Below are 20,222 nucleotides of genomic sequence, written 5' to 3'. Positions count from 1 at the left end.
GGCACAACGACCGCGGCCCACTGCTGCTGTGTAAACTCTCGAATCTTGTCTTTAAACTGCCACAAGTCTTCGTATCGCTCCTATGTGGCCTCCTCCAGTGATTTCCCCTTCCCATAGATGAGTAACGTAGCAGTGCCTTTTTGCCCTTGTTTCCGCCTGGCTTAGTAGTCAATGATAGCCTCAATCTCCCTATTGTGTGCGGCGGTGATGGTAATCGGTGCATGACTTGACCCTTTCTCGGTTCATGCTCCAACTCAATCCTGTGATTCAGCTCACGCCTAAGACGCAAGCATTTAGGTAGCTCTTTGGAAATACCATATTTGTTTTCTTCGAGCAAATTATCTTCCTCAAAACTTGTAATGGTTGCCATGAGTGTTGGTTCCCTTTCTTGAGCCCCTTGACAAAGCTGCATAGCTAAGTTGTGCATGGTCCTGTCCATGCGACATAGTTACTGTAGGCACCATGCAAGCGCCTTCTCGCTCCATGACCAAGAGACATTGGAGGTAGGGATCGATCATCGCATGGAAATGTCTAAAGAATTCTTGCCCCAAAACAATGTCAAAGATATCCATAGTAGTGGTGGTAAAGTTTGTCATACCTTTCTAATCGCCCAATTTGATACCAACTCCATTGGCTACACCACGAGCATTTTCTGGCTTAACATTCACGGTCTTGACAAAGGCATTAATTGGAGCGAGCTTCAACTCTAGTCTCTTTGCTACGGCCTCGGTCATAAAATTATGAGTCACCCCAGTGTCTACTAGTGCACGAGCGGGCTTGTTAATAATGGTGCGATCCACGTACTGGTTTTTATTATTGGTGGTTTGACTATCTTGCTTTGTGACAGTGCCACATAGTCTAATCGTCCCCAACTGTGCGATTCCCGTACTCTGTTCTTGCATCTGCTCGTGACTATCACGCACCATAGTGCTAAGGCTCCTCAGGTTAGGGCAATTTTTGAAGTCGTGCGGTCCTTTGCATAAGTAGCATCCCTCCTTCTCATTTTGTGCCTTCTTTTCGGCATAGCCCTGACGACCACTTGACTTCTTGCCATCAAACTTGTTCGCATTTTGAGTCTTGGAGTATGGTTGTTGCGACTCCTTGCTCTCGCCAAGGTCTCCCCCGCTTTTGGCATCGCTACCCCTTGACTTATTGCCTTTGACTTTGTCATGCTTTTCATGCCTAAAGTCCATCAAAGACTCGGCCTCTACTATGGCTTGGTCTATGTCTGCGACTTGACGGCGTTCCAACTCTTGCTAAGCCCAATTTTGCAACCCGTCTATAAATTGAAGCAATAAGTCATCATTGGTGAGGTTGGGAATTTGAAGCGTAAGGGTGGTAAACTCCTTGACATAGTATCATGTGCTCCCCGTTTGCTTCAACTCCCTATGTTTCACTACTAAAAAAAGGGGGAAAATCGACGACGAAAACCGACGGACCGCGTCGGTTTTTTTTAATGAAACCGACGGGAAACCGACCCTTTACGGTCCGTCGGTTTACATAATCTCGCTTTTTGGAAACCGACGGACAACGTCGGTTTTTTCCGATAGATAGCGTCGGTTACGTAGTCCGTCGGGTTTTATCCAATAAATTTAAAAAATTTAAAAAATCGACGGACTATGTCGGTTTTTTCATAAAATTTAAGAATTTATTTCCAGAAAACCGACGGACTGAATCGGTTTTCCGTCGGTTTTCTGGAAATTTCCTGCATGCAATTCATGCATTTTCTGCAGCCACACCTGCACAGAAACCAGTACCAAAAGCTGCTCAAAACTAGCATTAAAATGCTCCAAATCAATTCTGAAAGTGCTATAACACATAAAATCACCCTAAGTAATAATAAAACTCATCAAACGCTATCTAAACACATCAAATACGATCTAAATAGACCTTCAAAGTTCAGAAATATTTAAATGTCCAACCAAAAGTACAATTAACTAGTTTTAACATAAGTCCATTATTAAATCAAAACTACTACAACTGATCATCCGGTGTCCGGGCTACGTAATCACCGTCATCATCATCTTCTGGGTCGGAGGGGGCGGGAGAAGGGGGCACACCAAATTGTCCACATGCAATGTGGCTTTTAACTTGTGCCATGAGCGATTCAAAGCTCGCTTTCATGGTGTTACTTTCCTCAACTCTTTTTGCCTCAGTCTCAACTAATTTCCTATTAAGTTCAGCAATTTGCTGTGCTATAGCTGCAAGCTGAACACTATCAACTCCCTCGGCTTGTCGAGAAGACCCTTCACCTCGCAATCCTGATCGAAGGCGACTTAAGTTGTTCCTTAGGCCTAGACCGTACGCTCTACACTTTTGTACTCCCCTAACTGCTCTACAAAAGTATTGCTGGATGTTATCCGCCTCGGACGCCTCCGAATAACATCCAGCAAGACTTTTGTAGTGTCGTGATCTGGATAGAACCTGCAGTTAAAGAATTTAATGCATATTAGATTAAGATGAAAAAAAAACTTTAGGAAAACTTAATAAAAGACAATATTACCCAGCTCCCTCAGGCACGATGAAAATTTTACCCGTCGCATCTCTATCTCGCGGATGTAAACCATGATATATCGGTGCCTGTATAAGAGCCGGTGCAGGTGCAGGAGCAGGAGCAGGTGCAGGTGCAGGTGCAGGAGGATGAAGATGGGTCTGAGACTGGTTGAATGGCAGTAACTCAGGCTCAGAGCTGCTATCTCTAAGGCGCAAATTAGATACACTTAGAGGTGTACTATTTGGAGAAGGAGACAAAGTGGCTGATGTGCTAGGAGATCTGCCACGTGGTGGGCAATACATAGGTATAGGTATAGAAGTAGGATAGGTAAATGATGCCGGCTGAGGTGGTGCCGGCTGAAAGACCCACTGACCAGACTGGGCCTGTATAGAAGAGCCAGGCATAAAAATAGGAGGCGGGGTAGACTGCATATGTGGAGCAGACGGAATGGACTGACTATAGGTCTCTTATCTTTTCTCTTACTAGTACCTCCAGCTCTACTTCTACCTCTACCTCTACCTCTACCTTCATCACTACTACCTGATGACATCTGCATACATAAAATTAATAACTCAATAATGATATATTGATCGTAGCTAAAAATTTAACAAGTATAGAATTGTATTATTATCAAGTAAACTATTACTATTATTCATATTATACATCCACATACGCTCCATCTACAAAAATATACTCATAAATTATTGAGGTTATAGAAATATATTATAACTTAAGAATTCTAACTTAAAATATAACTTAAGACAACACAATCCCAACCACTTCTAACTTTGAATTCTCAATAACAATTCTAACTTTAATAATTTACAAATTCTAACTTTAATATAATTTTGAAAAGCACAATCCCAACCAATTCTAACGTTGAATTCTCAATAACAATTCTAACTTTAATAACTTATGGATTCTAACTTTAATTCTAAAAATTGAAAAGTAAATCTAGTCAAATAAAGTCTACATTTTAGTTTTGAGGTTATAGAAATATTATAACTTAATAATTCTAACATAACTTAATAATTCTAACTTTGAAAAGCACAATTTCAACCAATTCTAAAAATTGAAAAGTAAATCTAGAAAAATAAAATCTACATTTTAGTATTGAGGTTATAGAAATACTATAACTTAACAATTCTAACTTTGAAAAGCACAATCTCAACTAATTCTAATTTGGAATGATCAATAACAATTCTAATAATATTACAAAGAATGATAACTAAGCTAACACAAATACATTGACAAAAAACATGAAATATAGCACAATCTCAAGCCAAAAAAAAAAAATGACAAGTAAACTAGTCAAATAAAGTTTACATTTTTTTTCACAAATTCAACAATAATAACATTGCAAATGATGTTTTCCAAAGCAAAATAGATTAGCATTAGGCCTAAAATCTACAAATAAAACTAAAATTAAAAGAATTTTAAAAGCCCTAATTTAAGAGAAACTAACCTCAATTAATTAACTTCAAAACGGGTCTGGGGTTGGTGGGGATGGGCTGCGCAGGCGGCGGCGCTGGGCGGCGGGGAAATGGGCAGCAGGGCTGGGCGGAGGGGAAGGGGGCGGCAGGTAGCTAGGGTTTGAGGGGAATGGGAGTTTAATTGGGAAGAGGAGAAGAAATGGGTATGAAAACCCGTCTGGAAATTTTTTAAAGAAAAACCGACGGACAAAACCGACCTTTTCCGTCGGTTTTTCCCACACGTTTGACCAAATTTGACCCAAAAATTTTAAAAAAAAATGGAAACCGACCCTGTCCGTCAATTTCCTAAAAAAAAATTTTATTATTTAAAAAAACAAATTGAATTGCATATTATTTAAAATATTTTTAAAAATAAAACCTACGTCGTCCGTCGATTTTATATTAATTTTTTTTTTTTTAATAAAACCGATGTGCGGCGTCAGTTTTTTTTTTGCGGATATATATTTTCAAAATTCTGCCAAAAAAACCGACGACGTCCGTAGGTTTTCTAATTAAAAAAAAAATTAGAAATGTAAAAAATCGACGCAGGGAGTCGGTTGTCCGTCGATTTTTTGCAGTTTTTTAGCAAATTTGCGCCTTTCCTCGTACAAGATATTACTTGCTAAGAACTGTCGCTTGAAGTCGTTCTTAAACTGAGTGCATAGACCTGTGTCAGCATCGGCAACCTTTCTTCTCCACCATAGCATGGCAGTCTCTGTTAGGTACAACATAGCGGTGTTGATCTTGGCCTCATCGTCCCTCACTTTTCCATGCCTAAAATAGTTCTCCAAGTGCCAAAAAAAATTTCTCCACCTCTTGTGCATCACGAACCCCTTTGAACACTGGTGGCTTGGGAGCCTCGATCTTAGCCTCCCTCGTCACGACAACATTGTTGGTTGCCTCGGTCACACCAACGTTGACCTGCTCTTCAAGTGCCACTATCTTTGCCTTCAGCATCGATAGTACTCAACGCCTCCATGAGTCTGCACTCTAAGGCAGTGATAGTTTGCTTTACCTCAATCTCAGCCTGCATACGCCCCTCCAACTCATTTCGGATGCTTTCAATTTCTTCAAGAGTATGCCTCTTAAGAACGCTAAGAGTGCCCACCACTTTGCCCAAACGTTGGCCAAATATGTCGATGCGTCCATCCCCACATTAACCTTCATAACCCACTCTTTACTGAGCGAGGCGTCCTCAGACAGGACCTCCACGTCATCCTCGCTCGCCTTAGTGGCAGATGGTTCTTGGGATGTAATCCCTTCATTTGACACAACCTCTGGTAGCACCTCTTGGCTCTGGTTGGTAGCAATCCTCTTTTTGTTACAGCCTTTCTTGCCAGCAGCATCCTGGATGACGTTGGCTGGGTTTTAGCAGTGTTGATTTCTCCGTCGTTTGTAATTCCCTGAGTCATAACCTTCGCTCTGATACCACGTTGTCACGTCCTTAGTCTTCAACTAAGCGAACATACGACACTTAACAACTCGCTCACGTTCTTGCACAACTTGCTCACGATCTTGCTATGCCAAGTCAGCCTACTTTACTACACTCAAGATTGCTAAGGGAATAGTAATTGAGAAAGACAAGAGAAATTTGCTAAGGAAACTTTTTATTATAGAAGACTTGATTGATTTTGCTTGATGATTTTACAAATGAATGACCCTCCTATTTATACTACTCACCTAGTGACTAATATGTAAATAATAATTATTATACAAGTCCCTACATATTTACTAATAAGCTCCTAGTCTAGAAATCTCTACACAACTAGAGTATTTCAAAGACTTTCCATGTAAATTCATGAAATTCTAGGGTCTTCCAAGGGAAATCTCCCTATATCTCTAGAATCTTCCCATAATATCTACTCTTCCTCTTATGTAATCATTCCACATGGCAAATATATGTGTCAAGTGGCACCTATATGGCATGATGACATGGTGGGTCCTCACATAAGTCTGTAAATTTTTGTGTATCTCGGTGGTAGGACTTTTAAACCTAAAAGATATAGAAAAAAGTCCTAAATTATAGGATAACTATTTATTCCTAAGAAAGGACTCTTCGATTGTTTTCTAACAATTTCAAAAGCCACTCGGAAGAATAAAAAGGACTCCTACGTTTCAAAAGAAATTGAAAGTGGAACAAATTTTTTTGGTATGGTCACTGAAAAAAGGACTCCTAAACCTAAACGATATGGAAAGAAGTACTAAATTTTAGGGACATAATTGAAAAGCCTATACTAAAATATTAATCATTAAATGATTCGGTGTTGATTATTTATTATTTATATTAGATAGATTCTAATTGATTTAAAGTTTTAAATATTAGAAATTCTTACATAATTCGAATAAGGAAATATTTAATAACCAATATTTTATTTACTTAAAATTATAATTTTATCCAACGTGAAAGTTATTTGAAATCAACAAACCTAGGCAACACACTTCAATAAGCATCCCAAGGTATAAGAAAAACAGAGATTGGCGGATGCAATAAACTAAATCGTTCAATATTGAAAATCATTGCACAAAATTTAACATTATACAATAAAACTAAATAGAAAAACTGAACATGGTGGATATAATAAACTTCAAGAGCGGTTCTTGAATATGCAGGGTGGTATTCAACTTCTAATATTGGACCTGGACTTTTAAGTTAGAGTCCTTTACAGCCTTGATTTCTATTTTTTCAAAAATATATATTATTGATGTTTATGCATAATTACACATATATTTAATAAGAAAATTATTAAGTTACTGTTTTGTCCATCGCGAAGTCTTTTAATGAAGGACAAAAAATTCAATCGACATTTTTAAGTCCCTTCGTGCTTTTAATAGATAGACTAGTCTCTATGCACGTGCCCTGCATGTTATCCCCTGTCGATCTCTCAAAAGTTAGGTGACGTTATTTGAAATTACATATTATTTATTTTATAAGATTCTAAAATAGTATTTGTTCGTAACCACTTAATACTTCTCATTAAATATTATTTTTGGTATATATCCTTTATGTTTTTACCTACGTGGAAAAACATGTTATGACTAAATAAGTCAACAATATAATAGGAATTGAGCTCGTGACCATATATTTTATTTAGTTTCATTATGCTTAAAATTGCTATTACGCAAAATTAAAAAATATCAATCATTTGTTTGCCGAAGAAATCAAATATACCCTGAGAAAAAATATATGTGGTAGCATGTTCGTCCATAAATATTTCACGCGAATTATATGGATCAAAAGTTTCACTCATCACAGGTGAGAACTCAAAGTTTTCATATCCCACTTAACCAAGTGAAACAACAATATAAATGCTCGTACTCTTATCTTAATAGAATTCACGCTCGTTTTATTTTATGTCTTATATTTTCTCGCACGCGTAACTCCTACAATTAGTATAAAATTTATATACAAAGGGAATAAACTTTTAACACAATACATAAATTTAAAACATTTATTTAAGTTACAAGTAAAAATATAAGAAAATAGAAAGTGCAAGTTTTAGCTCTTTTGTTAATAATTGTGTGTTCGGGCAGCTACGTATTTTGATTAATTTTATAGGATATCTGTTACCTCCACCAGCAGAGATATCGACTAATTCTGCTCACCAAAATTTGATAGATAAGAAGAAATCACCTACTATTATTTATGCCTCAGCTAAAATTTTACCACTTTTAAAAACTATAATATCAATCTCATACTTCTCCCACAACAAATTTTGATTGGTATAGAATTTCATCTTTTTGTTAGTTGTTATTTATTGAATGGGAATTTTTATGCTGCAAAGTAGAATAGTTAACAGTTGATGTTGAGTTGAAGCACACAACATTGACGGTTAGATACTAAAGTACAACTCTATATGAAATTGTTGAAGCGCACAACATTGACGATAAAATAATTTTGCATTTACAACTCGATATGAAATTGTTGCAACAACACACATGAATAAATCATGACATGCATTGTGTCGTTTCCACAACCTACCTAAAGAAGGTTATTATGTCTTCAGTTATAACAGAATATTTTTAATTAATAAATGAGAAAGTGAGAAAGTACTAATAATTATATATGTATCAGATAGTCTCCAATTCGTTTAACTATTTGGTGGCTGAATGAAATTGGTTGTGCCCTTAAATGTTAGGAGGACTGTTGCTTCCCATAAGAAAAATCCAGTTGGAAGATCATAATTTTCTTGAAACTCAAAATTTAAGTTTAGTTAGACTTTCAATTAATCTATAAATAATACTATTAGAGAGATTTGTAACTATTGCAGGTCTCTTAAATTTTTGATATTACATTGTCATTAGAACTCGCAAAATAAGTGAATAAACCTTTAGGCTAACAAATCCTATATTACTTGTACTCTACAAATAATATTTAAATTGAAAGAAAAAACCTTAAATATATATATTGAATGATTATATAAAATAACTACTGTAATTCCATTAGGCACAAATATTTGGTCTCATAATCTTCCATCGACACAATGTTTAGTCTAAGAATATGGTATAGTCCCCTCCATTTTTTATTAATTTGATAAACCTTACTAAGACTTTGATTTCCAAACAATATATTAATTATCTGAAGAATCAATTATTATATACATAAAAGAAAGAAAATTATTGTTAACAAAGCACATGGGTATTCCAGGGAAACATACCACTAAATTTTAAAAGGAAAAACTAACGAAAAACATAAAACAAAATTCAAGAAATATTATTAATTTGATCCCTTATTGCTCATCCCTTTTTCTTACATGATAAATACGTAGCCTTCTCCAAAACCAATTCCTTTTTCGTTCTGAACTCTTCTTCTACGACAATTGAATTCCAATTCTACTACAACTCTTTATCTTTAACGTGTAAAATTTTCACTTGAATCCTTTTCTTATGACTTCTTGTAAAAATTAATTTAAATAATTTAAGGTATAAAAGTCGTTCAATTTTATTTAAAGGATATTTTGATCAACCAGCATATATATTCGTGCTTTTATGCGGCTATCTAGGATTTGAAGCCTATGAGCTCTTATAACGACCTCAAGTTAACATATAGAATTGTTTGTGTTCACAATTATATATTTATAAATATTTAATAAAAAAATTTAATACATGTATAGGACCTGAACAAAAGTTATTGAGTTCTCGTGAACTATAAACTGCACTCCAAATCCTCGTATCCAACCAACAAATATCACTATGATATATGACTCAACACATGTCCTATATTAATTATCACCGTGATATATGACTCAAAACATATGATATATTAATTATCACTGTGATATATGACTCTCCATGCATATTTAGATGTGTCGAGTCATATATCATAAGTGCGTTGCAGGTGTATCTCATGTCTAATATTATAAAACATATATAAAAATGATAAATTTCTACTTGCATGAAGACCTAGTAATAGCAGAAATATGGCCCTAAAAGATAGACACACGCATCATAACCTACATGTACTCATTAGACAAACGCATCATAACCTACATATACGCATTGGATATATATATTACATGCATCGTGTTCTATGATTTTAAAGCTCAATTAGTTAGTCCAACAAAAATAGGATTAGTTAGTAAGGTTTGTAGGTAGTTCAGAAATAGGATTTGCAAGTTTTAAAAATAATAGACGACCTTTGGGGGTAGTAAAAAAGTTAGATAGTTGAAGAGCTTAGGAGGTAGTTCAATCGAAATAGAATTAATTAGTAATTATTAATGTTAGTAGTAATAGCTTAGGAGGTAGTTCAATCGAAATAGAATTAGTAATTAGTAACATTAGTAGTAACAGAAAGGGTATTAAAGTCATTTAATAATTTAAGATTATTTTGGTCAACCAATATTTATATTCATGCTTTTATAATAATAAAGATAGATATAGATATAGATATATAGATAGATTATTGTTTTAGTTGATTTCGTGTGTTGTACATTAATTGAAAGATAAAGTACACGATGCAATGATTTCTAGTTAATTATGATATATCAGACTTCAACTTCCTTAACATATTCTCCCAAATTGTCAAATCTTATTCTTTGCGTGTGTAACTTTTATTCGCCAGAAAATGTATGTATTTGGTTTACCTCCTTCCAAATATATTAGACATGACCTTGTTTGCTTCAAGTAAATATTTTTATAATCTTCAATTTTAGTCCTAAGAAAGTAACATTGTATATTCTCTTTTTTATAAGTTTGACCGCACGCGCGCAGTCTGTTTTCATTTTCAGTTCTTTATATCTCAGATTTTTTTTTGTTAGTCTTAGCTCTTGTTTGATAATCCATATATAGTTCTACAACAAGGCTTGAAATAGATTTAAACTTACATGAATATCCTAGCATCTTTTCCTTGATATTTTAATAAATTCATCAAAAACAACATATCCAATTTGAGTTTTGACGATGTCATCAATATTCACCTTAATTAATTTTTTCTGCACAAGGGTTAAATTGACTTGTTTGGATATAACAATCTTGATTAGGGATGTTTCAATAATTTCCCTTACATAATCACTTATATGTTTGCATAGCATCAATAGATAAGACATTTTTTTCAATCGCATTTCTATTTCGCTCTTTCAAAACATGCCATCACATAATACAAACTATAAGTGTGACACTATATGAAGATTATGGTGTATTATTTATAACATCATCCATTTATAGCCTCAATCTCATTAGATGAGGTGAACTTGTTGTGTATTAGTCTTTTTTACTTTTTTTGTTTTTGTTTTGTTGATATAAAGATAATTATATTGTCTTAGCTTTTTAGTTGCACAAAATATTTCAAATGGAACAGTTTCTCTCAAGTACATGCCTACCCCCTCCCCCGCAACCCACCCCCACGCAAGAAGAAAACATAGTTTAATTTAATGGTCACTTTACTGCAGAAAAATCAACTATATATGATGAATACTAGATCTTTCACACGAGACAACTATGATGATTGATGAATGTAATGCTTTTCTTATCTTTTTTTGCACTTTATGATTGAAGTAAAAAAGCTATCATTAATATATTGTGACGAAGAAAGGTGGTGAATTAAACTGAAAAATATTATTTTAATTAGAAATCTCGGGTTTAAATTCTGAAAATAAAAAAAACATTCCTAACTCAAAATGTTTTCCACTTTAATTAATGAACTATATACAAAACACACTACGAGTAAATTCTGAATACTGAATGCTTATAAATAGAAGCAAGCATCAATGTGTGGTTAAGCAAGGATTTAATAAATGTGTGTTTAGATTAATGATTATGCCGGGAATATGGAAGGCAGAATGTTGGATTGTATTGAAAGGCAAAAGGCTGCTAAAATCTAAATGAATAGTTTAAGAAGTAGCCTGCTCTTTCACCTTTGTGGCTGGCTGTCTTTATAATTTTGTCTCTGACTTTCTAGATTCGCAGATTTTCCCCTCCTTCCTTTTTGGTTTGTTAAAAGTTTCTTTTTCCTTTTACTTTCTTTTTGTTTCTTGAATATATAAGGACCCGTTCGGCCATAAGAATTTTTCACTTTTTCGCACTTTATTTGAAAATCAATGTTTGACCATGAAAATTTTAAATATAATTTTAAGTTGTTATATTTGAAATTTGAAAAACACCTAAATATTTTTTTTCACTTCTTTTACTTTCAGTACATTCAAACAATCAAATGTTCTTTGCAAAAACCATAACCAAACACAACTTCATCTTCAACTCCAACTTCAAAATTCCAAATTCCAAAGCCAAACCTTACTTAGGATAGGATATGTTTTCAGAACAATAAATTGTTCTTCTCGTCCAAAAAGGATAACTTGGATTCAAGGTTATCGTTAGTGTTATATAAAATAGAAAGAAAAAGGCATAAGCATTCCTGAGTTTGTACTAAAATGACAATTCATCTGATCTATCCGACAATCTTATTACCATAAACTCAGGCCTAAACTTGTCCAAATCAGTCAAAATCAGGATGAGTTGCGTATGGGAGTTAAGAATTTTATTAAATATACACAACTATTAAATTTAGAAATACAACTATTAGCTCTTACAATCGTCTTGATTCCACCTAGGCCTAAACTTGTCCAAAAGTGCCAGTTACATACTAATTAATATGTGCAGGATTGGGAAATCAATGAGAATGTTGTTTTCGGCACTGGTATATGATTGCCTGTATAACAACGCTTTTTATAATTCCATGCACCACACAGATCTTTCCCTTTGTTTATTGTGCTATAAAAGAGAGAAATATGTAGTATGATGTTAATATAATATCCTGCAAGAAAAGAGACAGCCCTTTCCCTAGTAGTACCTCAAACCACAACAGCAACTTAAACAGAACGCTAAGCGACATTTGCTAGAAACAAGTGTATTATTACAAGTACCAGACCACAGACACAGAGTAGTCTTATACAAAATAAATACTTAGTAGTAATATGTCTTTGAGACTGGACAAAGTCACAGCCTATACTTGACAAAACTTAGAACCATACATATATATCCATCAATATAATTGCAAAAAGTGCAGCACGGCGGATTGCTCTGACTTGATTTATGGCAAGAAGCGGTGCAACACAACAGATTGCTCTGACTTCTTGATGGCAAATCTCATAAAATTTCTCCTTTTCGGAATGTGGTTCCTTCAAACATATCTTACAAACTACTGCTTCAGCCTCAAGGTGATCGGCTTCTAAATTTCTCGGACTCTCCAAAAGTGTTTCCGCACTCATGCCGGATCCTCTAAAAAGGATTAATTTTGGAGGATCCAACATGTACCCGTCGACAATTTTGAAGAGTCTGAGCAACATAGATTGACTTATGCCTTCACTTTTTCTTGCTTCATGAGTTGTATAAATTCTCCAAATACTGCCGAGGTAAAGAAAGGATACGATGAGTATTTTGACATAATTATGCCTCCTCCGCACCCACCCATCGTCCCCAATCCCCAATGTTGACCATCCCACCCCCCTGCCACCCACACTCCTCACCCCATCGCACCCTCATAGTGTTTTGCTAGATTACATATAAATGCTCTTGGGATAATATTCTTTTTACTTCATTACCGAACACTAGAGAATAAGTAAGAAACCCACTTGTTTTCCTAGAAAACATTTTCCTTCCTATCAAACACACCCTTAGACAGCAGAATCCTAGATTAGGATTAATCAAAATAAAGTAGTTCTTCAGAAATTTTATTTTCTAGAAGTTATTGGATGTGACATCATTATTCTCAAGATTGTACTTATTGTTTTCGTCAATCCTCATAATAGAAGGCAATGTTTGTTGAAAGTTTACAGTTAAGGACAGCCACTGAACAAATTTGCTGAAGTTTGTTGTATAAAGGAAATAGGATATTTTACCAGGATCTGAATCATGAGGCCCTGGAGATGCTTCAGGATGGTATTGAAGTGACATGAGCTTCATCTTAGAGGAGACAAGACCAGCACAACTTCCATCATTTAAATTTACATGAGTCACCTCTACACCCTCTGGAAGAGACTCGGGGTCAACAGCATAGTTATGATTCTGAAAATGGAAATTCATCAAGATTATAAAATATTTAACTTTTATGACTATTATTTATAAGTGAACACCCAAGCTACACATCTGAAGTCTATATTATTTAGGGATAATTCCACTTTTGGTCCCTCAATTATTGCTATATTCTGGTTTTAATCCTAATAATATGTGGTTACGCACATTTAATCTTCAATTAACTAAAGTGTGTCTTTAATCTAAGCCCCCGTTTCTCTATAAGAATTATTCACTTTATTCCCGAAACTTTTTTTCACTTTTTTCCGGAATCAGCGTTTGACCATGAGAATTCCGAATACAACTTGAAGTTGTAGTCCGGAATACCAAAAACTCAAAAAACTTGTATTTCAAAAAAAAATCACCTTTTTACAACTACATTTCACTAAAAACTACAATTTCAAAAACTATGGTCAAACACAACTCCAACTCCAAAATTTCAAAAAAAAAAAAATGATTTTTTTGTATCTATGGACAAACAGGGCCTTAAGCCTATTAATCGGTCCGCTTAGACCGGTTAAAATCGGTAACCGGTAACCGGAATCGGTGAACCGGTCGCGGGTCTACCGGGTATCTCTATCGGGATGATTTTCAAAATATGGGACCGGTTAACGGGTCAATTTTTTTATTTTTTTTAATAATGTTGTTGTGGACTGGACCGTTGAGCAACGGTCCATTTTGCAAAAATGGCCGTTGCCAACGTCTCCAAACGGCCATTTTGGCCTCCCAACACTCCCCCCCCCCCACCCACCCCAAACTTTTTTTTTATACACTTTAACCCATCTCCCACCCCTATATAAACCCCTCTCTATTTTCAATTTTAATCTACACCAATTCACTATTTTCTTTCTCTCAATTTCTCTCAATTATAGCTACTTTGCAACAATTAGTCACTTTAAATTTCTCTCAATTAAATATTATAAAGTTTATTCTAGTTTCAATTATTAATTTTACAATTATAAAAAAAAATTGTTGGTGGAGTTGGTGATTTTACAACAATCCGAAGCAGCTCCAAAGCTTTGGTGGATTTGCAATTCTAGCCGCCTTCACTTTGGTGGAAATTAGTCCGGCAATTTGGTACCGTCGTTCCAACTCTATCTTTATTTTCCGCTATTTAATTTACGCAATTTAATTCTAGCAGTTTATTTTATTGCAATTTATTTTCTTGTGATTTATTTGCTTGTGATTTAAATTAATTCTATTTAATAATGTCGAAGAGAGTGAGACGTGGTGGCGGTAGTAGTGGTATTCTTAGGGGTGGGTTTAATGAGGAAACATTTGTAAACGAAACACCTAATTTAGGTATTAATATTGGTGGAAATAATCCACTTTTAGATCATGAGGTAATGCAATACTATACCAGCACTTTTAATAAAATTGATGATGATGATGAAACACAAGCCCCCGAAAATCGCATAGGGGATTCAAGTCCTGCACAATCACATACACAAGACAAACCTCCAAGAACTCGTCGGTCAACCGCTAGAATTTGAAAATTTATGACTAAAGATAAGGAAAGACAAGTAGCTACATGTACTTTATGTAAAAAAGAATTTGTTTTCAGGCAATAAACTATTAAGGACGGTGGAACGGGTTCACTAACGGGTTCATATGCAAGCTAAACATAAGGATGTTTGGGAAGAGAAAATGGGTTCAAATGTGGGGGGTATTCAACAAACAATAGACCCACAAACCGGTAGAAATTTTAGCTATGACAAGAAAAAAAATCGTATAGAAATAGCTAAAATGGTTGCTTTTGATGGTCTACCATTTTCCTTTCGTTCGGATTTGGGGTTTATTACTTATATTCAACGTTGTTATAATCCGTTGTTTGAGGGTATTCCTAGAAGTACTTGTAGAGCGGATATTATAGATTTATATAAAAAAATATAGATTTTATTTGCACCATGTATTTAATTCTTTAAATCGTAGTGTTTCTCTTATCACCGATTTGGGTCTTAGTCTTAACAAGTTAGATTTTTTGTTATTACATGTCATTGGGTTGATGATAATTGGGTGATCCAAAAAGAAATTATAGCTTTTTTATATGATGAAGGGAAAGGTCATCATGACAGAAATTTTTTAGCGGATTCAATGTCAACTATTATGAATTTTTTAACATTTATAGAAAAATACTTTGTATTGCTTTAGATAATGCTACTAATAGTACAAAGGCGGTTGATCTTTTAAAAGGAAATTAACCCTCAGCTAAAAATATTTTTTATAATGTTAATAAGCAAAAAATGAGAGATTATAAGAATTCTTGTGTGCAAAATGGCTTTAGACCTAGGAAAATTCAAGTAGAAGTTAACACGAGGTGGAACTACACTTACATTATGTTACAACAAGCATATGATTATAGGATTCCCATACAACAAGTTCACAATCATTTTAATACGAATAGTGATGATTGGATAAATGTTAACGATTGGGAAGATGTTAAGGAATGTATTGAATTTTTACAAAAAATTTATAATGCAACTCTTGCTTTTTCTAGACAATTCTTTCTCACGGTAACCGGAATTTTAGCCTACTTAACGGAAATAGCTAGAGTTTTATATGAGTATAAAGATAAATCCGATTATCAAACGGCTATTTTTTCTATGACAACAAAATTTAAGAAGTATTTTTTTCTCATCCCAACTTTATTTATATTAGGTTTTCTTTGAAATCCTCATTTTAAAATGTCTTATACAATTATACTAGAGGATTAGTTGGTCAAATTTATAACTATTTAGAAATTGACGAGGGAGTTGAACCATCTTTACATGACGTTGAGCTCACGTTGATGCCGAGTTTAGAAAAGTTTTTGGTCATTATTCTACATTGGAAGAAAGTGCTACACCGGTTGCTCCACGCCCCACTACTTCTCAAAGTAGCAAAAAGGGCTTGTCGGGTTTGTCGAATTTAAAAGTTTTACATTCACATTCAACTCCTTCTCATAATGCAAACTTTGATGAATATCACCTTTATTTGATGCAGCCAAATGTAGATATCAACTAACTAGATGATTTGGACGTCTTAGCATGGTGGAAGAAATACAAGGCGAGTGATCCGGTACTTTCAAGAATGGATCAAGATATCCTTACGGTTCAACTATCAACCGTGGCTTCGGAAAGTGCATTTAGCCAAGGAAGACAACAAATTGGAGATCACAGACACTCATTATCCGGATTTAGCTTGCAAGTACTAGTTTGCATTCGCGATTAGATTAGATCGGAGCGACGCAACCAAAACTTAGAAGTAGTGGAAGGCGAAGAGGAAGAGAATGAAGATTTAATAGCAAGTGGAATAGACCAAATGGAAGACTTTGAAAATATCTCAATGACCGAATATAATATTGAGGATATTAGCCAAATGATTGACACTTTTTTATTTTATTCTTGTACTACTTTTTTGCAACTCATGTATTATTTGCAAGTTAAAAAAAAAACTACAAATTGCAAATAAATGTTATCCATGAATGAATAATTTATATGGCTCATTGAGCTTTCTTCTATTTACTTGTGTTCATATTTTACTTATATTAAGTTAGGAATATATCTAAAATATACTAAGAATATACTTATAATATACATCTACTTAAATTAAAAAATAGAAAGTTATATATATATATATATATATTATAAGTAGTCAAGCATATAAGTTAAGTTTTTTCTAAGTTTATAAATTTCTATTTTATAACTTAAGTATATTTATATTGTAAATATATTCTTAGTATATTTTAGGTATATCTAGTATAAATATACTTAAGTGTGTATATATATATATATATATATATATATATATATATATATATATATATATATATATATATATATATTATAAGTAGCTAAGCATATAAGTTAAGTTTTTTCTAAGTTTATAAATTTCTATTTTATAACTTAAGTATATTTATATTGTAAATATATTCTTAGTATATTTTAGGTATATCTAGTATAAATATACTTAAGTTATAAATAGAAAGTTATAACTTAAGCATATAACTTAGTATATATATACATATATGTTGTTAGTTAGTAAATATATAAACTTTAGTTATAAACTTATATAACATATATAAATATACCTACAATATACTAAGAAATACTATAATATACATATACTATACAAAAAATAAAAATAACGTTTTTTTTACGTTTAAAACCGGCCTGTTCCGGTTTCCAAATTTGGAACCGGTTAACCTGTAACCGGTGGCCGGTTCCTGTTTTTTGACCTGAAACTGGCCGATTTTCTAACCGGTTGCTGGTCCTGGCCGGTTGAAACCGGTTAACAGGCTTACTTTAATCCCTATATGTATGAAATATGTGATGTTTACCATATTTTAAAAATTATATTACACTCAAATATGGTGACAGCGCACACTTAACACACCAATACTTAAATGGTTTAGCACTTAAAAGTTCGTTAAATTTGTGAAAATTCATAGTCAGAATGATCAAAAGAGCACAGACCTAAGTACAAGCTACACATCTGAAGTACACACAGCTCTTATTTAAACTAAAAGACTACTGTCATCACTTCAGTATGCGCTGACCATAATTAACGGAAGTAAATGTTGATGAACTGAGGTGCAATTGTACAGAAAACTTGAAATCAACATGGCAGCAATCAGCTAGAGTTTTCTATAGCATATACCTGGGCACTGATCTCAACACAGCCATTTCGAAGGTTTCGAACCGGATGGTTTCGTCTATGGTGACCAAATTTCATTTTGAATGTCTTACCTCCCAATACTTGACCAAGCAACGGGTGACCCATACATATACCAAAAACAGGAACTTTTCTGATAAGTTCTTTTACCACTTCAACTGCATAGGGAACTGCAGAGGGATCTCCTGACCCATTGCTGAAAAGAACTCCATCAGGATTCATCTTTAGAGTTTCAGATGCTGGCCATGTTGAAGGAACCACAGTGATTTTACAGTTATAGGATGCTAAGCGTCGCAGTATATTATGCTTGATTCCAAAATCATATGCAACGACCTTCATCCACCGGAGGGGTAAAAAGAATTAGTTTGCTCACAGAAACAATGTTCTTTTCCAGAATCTAATAAACTCTAACAATACTGACATTGAAAGTCTCTTTATTTCTTCCATTATCATTGAACTCCCAATCTGAACCTGTTCTATCAACCCATTCGTAAGGAGATTTGCATGAAACACCACTGATTAGATCCACACCTACACAACCGTAATACATTCATAATAAAATTCTTTTTTCTTGAAATATCCCGAAATCAGGAAGAAACAAGGCCAGTAACTTACCCACAATGTCCCATGTACGGGACATTTCGAGAAGATCTTCGTCACTTTTTGAATTATCTGTGCTCAAGACTCCAATGAGGCTTCCGTCTTCTCTCAATCTCCGCGTAATTGCTCGAGTGTCGACATCATCTGTTGCATGATAGAGTGGCTAATATCAGAGAATTTGAATTCCACAGTTTGACATCAAAATGACAAGTGGTAGTTTGACATCGAAATGACAAGTGGTCTTCTATAGGACACAAATAGAACTTACATATACCCATGATGTTCCTTTCAGCCAAATAGTCACCAAGTGTCTCTGTGCATCTCCAATTTGAGGTGCTAAAAAAATATACAACAGTTTAAGTACAACCACCATACTGTCTGAAGCCTGATTTGGAAAGCAGGGCATAACAACCAAACCTGATACTTAAACTTCTAATGACTAATCCGGCAAGAAAACACTGCATCGATTCTTCATGGTCTGCCAAGAGAAACTCCAAAACAATCACAAAAGATTATTTGAACAAAAATAACAATCAGTCATGAAGCAAACGCTAAACGCACCGAAATTGATCCCAGTATTCCCGATATGAGGGTTAGTCATCAACACAAACTGGCCCACATAACTGGAATCTGTAATTATCTCCTGATACCTGTAATATCAGGAAATAAAAATAGCTCGTAAAATAGACACTCAAAGAATCAGAAAAAGAAAAAAGTGGCAAGAAGTAGAAAGAGATGAAAATAAAAAGCAAATAAATTCATTTTTCTTCATTCTCTGAATAACTCTATGAGGTACATCAAGCATCCAAAATATAGGTCGCGAAGATAATATATGCCTGGGATTTACACTGTTAACTTTCCGTCCTATCTGCATCATTTCCCTTTTAGTGGCATTTCGTGACCTCATTCATTTTGGAAAAAGACACAACTTTGTAGTCTAAGATTCAAAATCTAGATTCCTCAAAGTTCAGCCAATGTATCACTTAAATGAATTTCTCCAAAGAAATAGAAGCTGATATAGATGTTCAAAATAACAGATTTCGAATATGGTCATATGTACACCATATTTCTCAGACTCCAAAACCCAAAAAAATACAGTAAATCTCACTTGACGCTTTTTGTGTGACTAAGATAATGTTGGGAATAAAATAGACCCGCAAAAATATTATTCACGGTATTAGTGATAAACGCGGAACACTAACTTATGGTTAAATCAGCAAGAATAAAATGCAGCAATAATGACACCAAGATTTTACGTGGAAACCTTTCTGAATAAGGGAAAAACCACGGCCAAGAGGAGCAGCTGATATCACTATAGAGGAATTTTACACTGTGTAGTAACGAGTACAAATACTCCTAAGACCACTACACCCTCAAAAGAAATAACACTCTTTTGATTTTCCCACCTCACTACAATATCACTTACACTCTATTTTTCTTCACAGACTATTTTCTTACAGTCTATGGAATACCTCACTTTGCTCTCACTCAGATGTATTGTC

The 20,222-nt window shown here is 34.3% G+C and overlaps 1 protein-coding gene across 1 annotated transcript; it reads right to left on the bottom strand.

Annotated features, from left to right (window-relative positions):
* Positions 1-12,288: 12,288 nt before the first annotated feature.
* Positions 12,289-19,365, bottom strand: LOC132636879 (carbamoyl-phosphate synthase small chain, chloroplastic-like). The gene is made up of 8 exons (XM_060353938.1): positions 19,282-19,365; positions 19,138-19,198; positions 18,989-19,056; positions 18,736-18,864; positions 18,542-18,651; positions 18,106-18,453; positions 13,296-13,461; positions 12,289-12,801 (listed from the first exon to the last, which is right to left on the bottom strand). Exons 1-8 carry the CDS (start codon positions 19,319-19,321, stop codon positions 12,752-12,754), a joined length of 972 nt encoding a protein of 323 aa, XP_060209921.1. The 5' UTR covers positions 19,322-19,365; the 3' UTR covers positions 12,289-12,751.
* Positions 19,366-20,222: the final 857 nt, after the last annotated feature.

This window comes from Lycium barbarum, chromosome 4, assembly GCF_019175385.1.
Source record: "Lycium barbarum isolate Lr01 chromosome 4, ASM1917538v2, whole genome shotgun sequence".
Lineage (NCBI taxonomy): Eukaryota > Viridiplantae > Streptophyta > Magnoliopsida > Solanales > Solanaceae > Lycium > Lycium barbarum.
The sequence above is the reverse complement of the archived record's forward strand: the minus strand, read 5'-3'. Positions and strand labels throughout refer to the sequence as shown.

Coding starts and splice junctions, on each gene's coding strand:
- LOC132636879 (XM_060353938.1), bottom strand. CDS start 19,321: ATGACTAACCCTCATATCGGGAATACTGGGATCAATTTCG. Junction 18,652..18,735: donor CCGTACATGGGACATTGTGG/GTAAGTTACTGG, acceptor ACGGTTGTGTAG/GTGTGGATCTAATCAGTGGT. Junction 18,454..18,541: donor GAAATAAAGAGACTTTCAAT/GTCAGTATTGTT, acceptor CGGTGGATGAAG/GTCGTTGCATATGATTTTGG.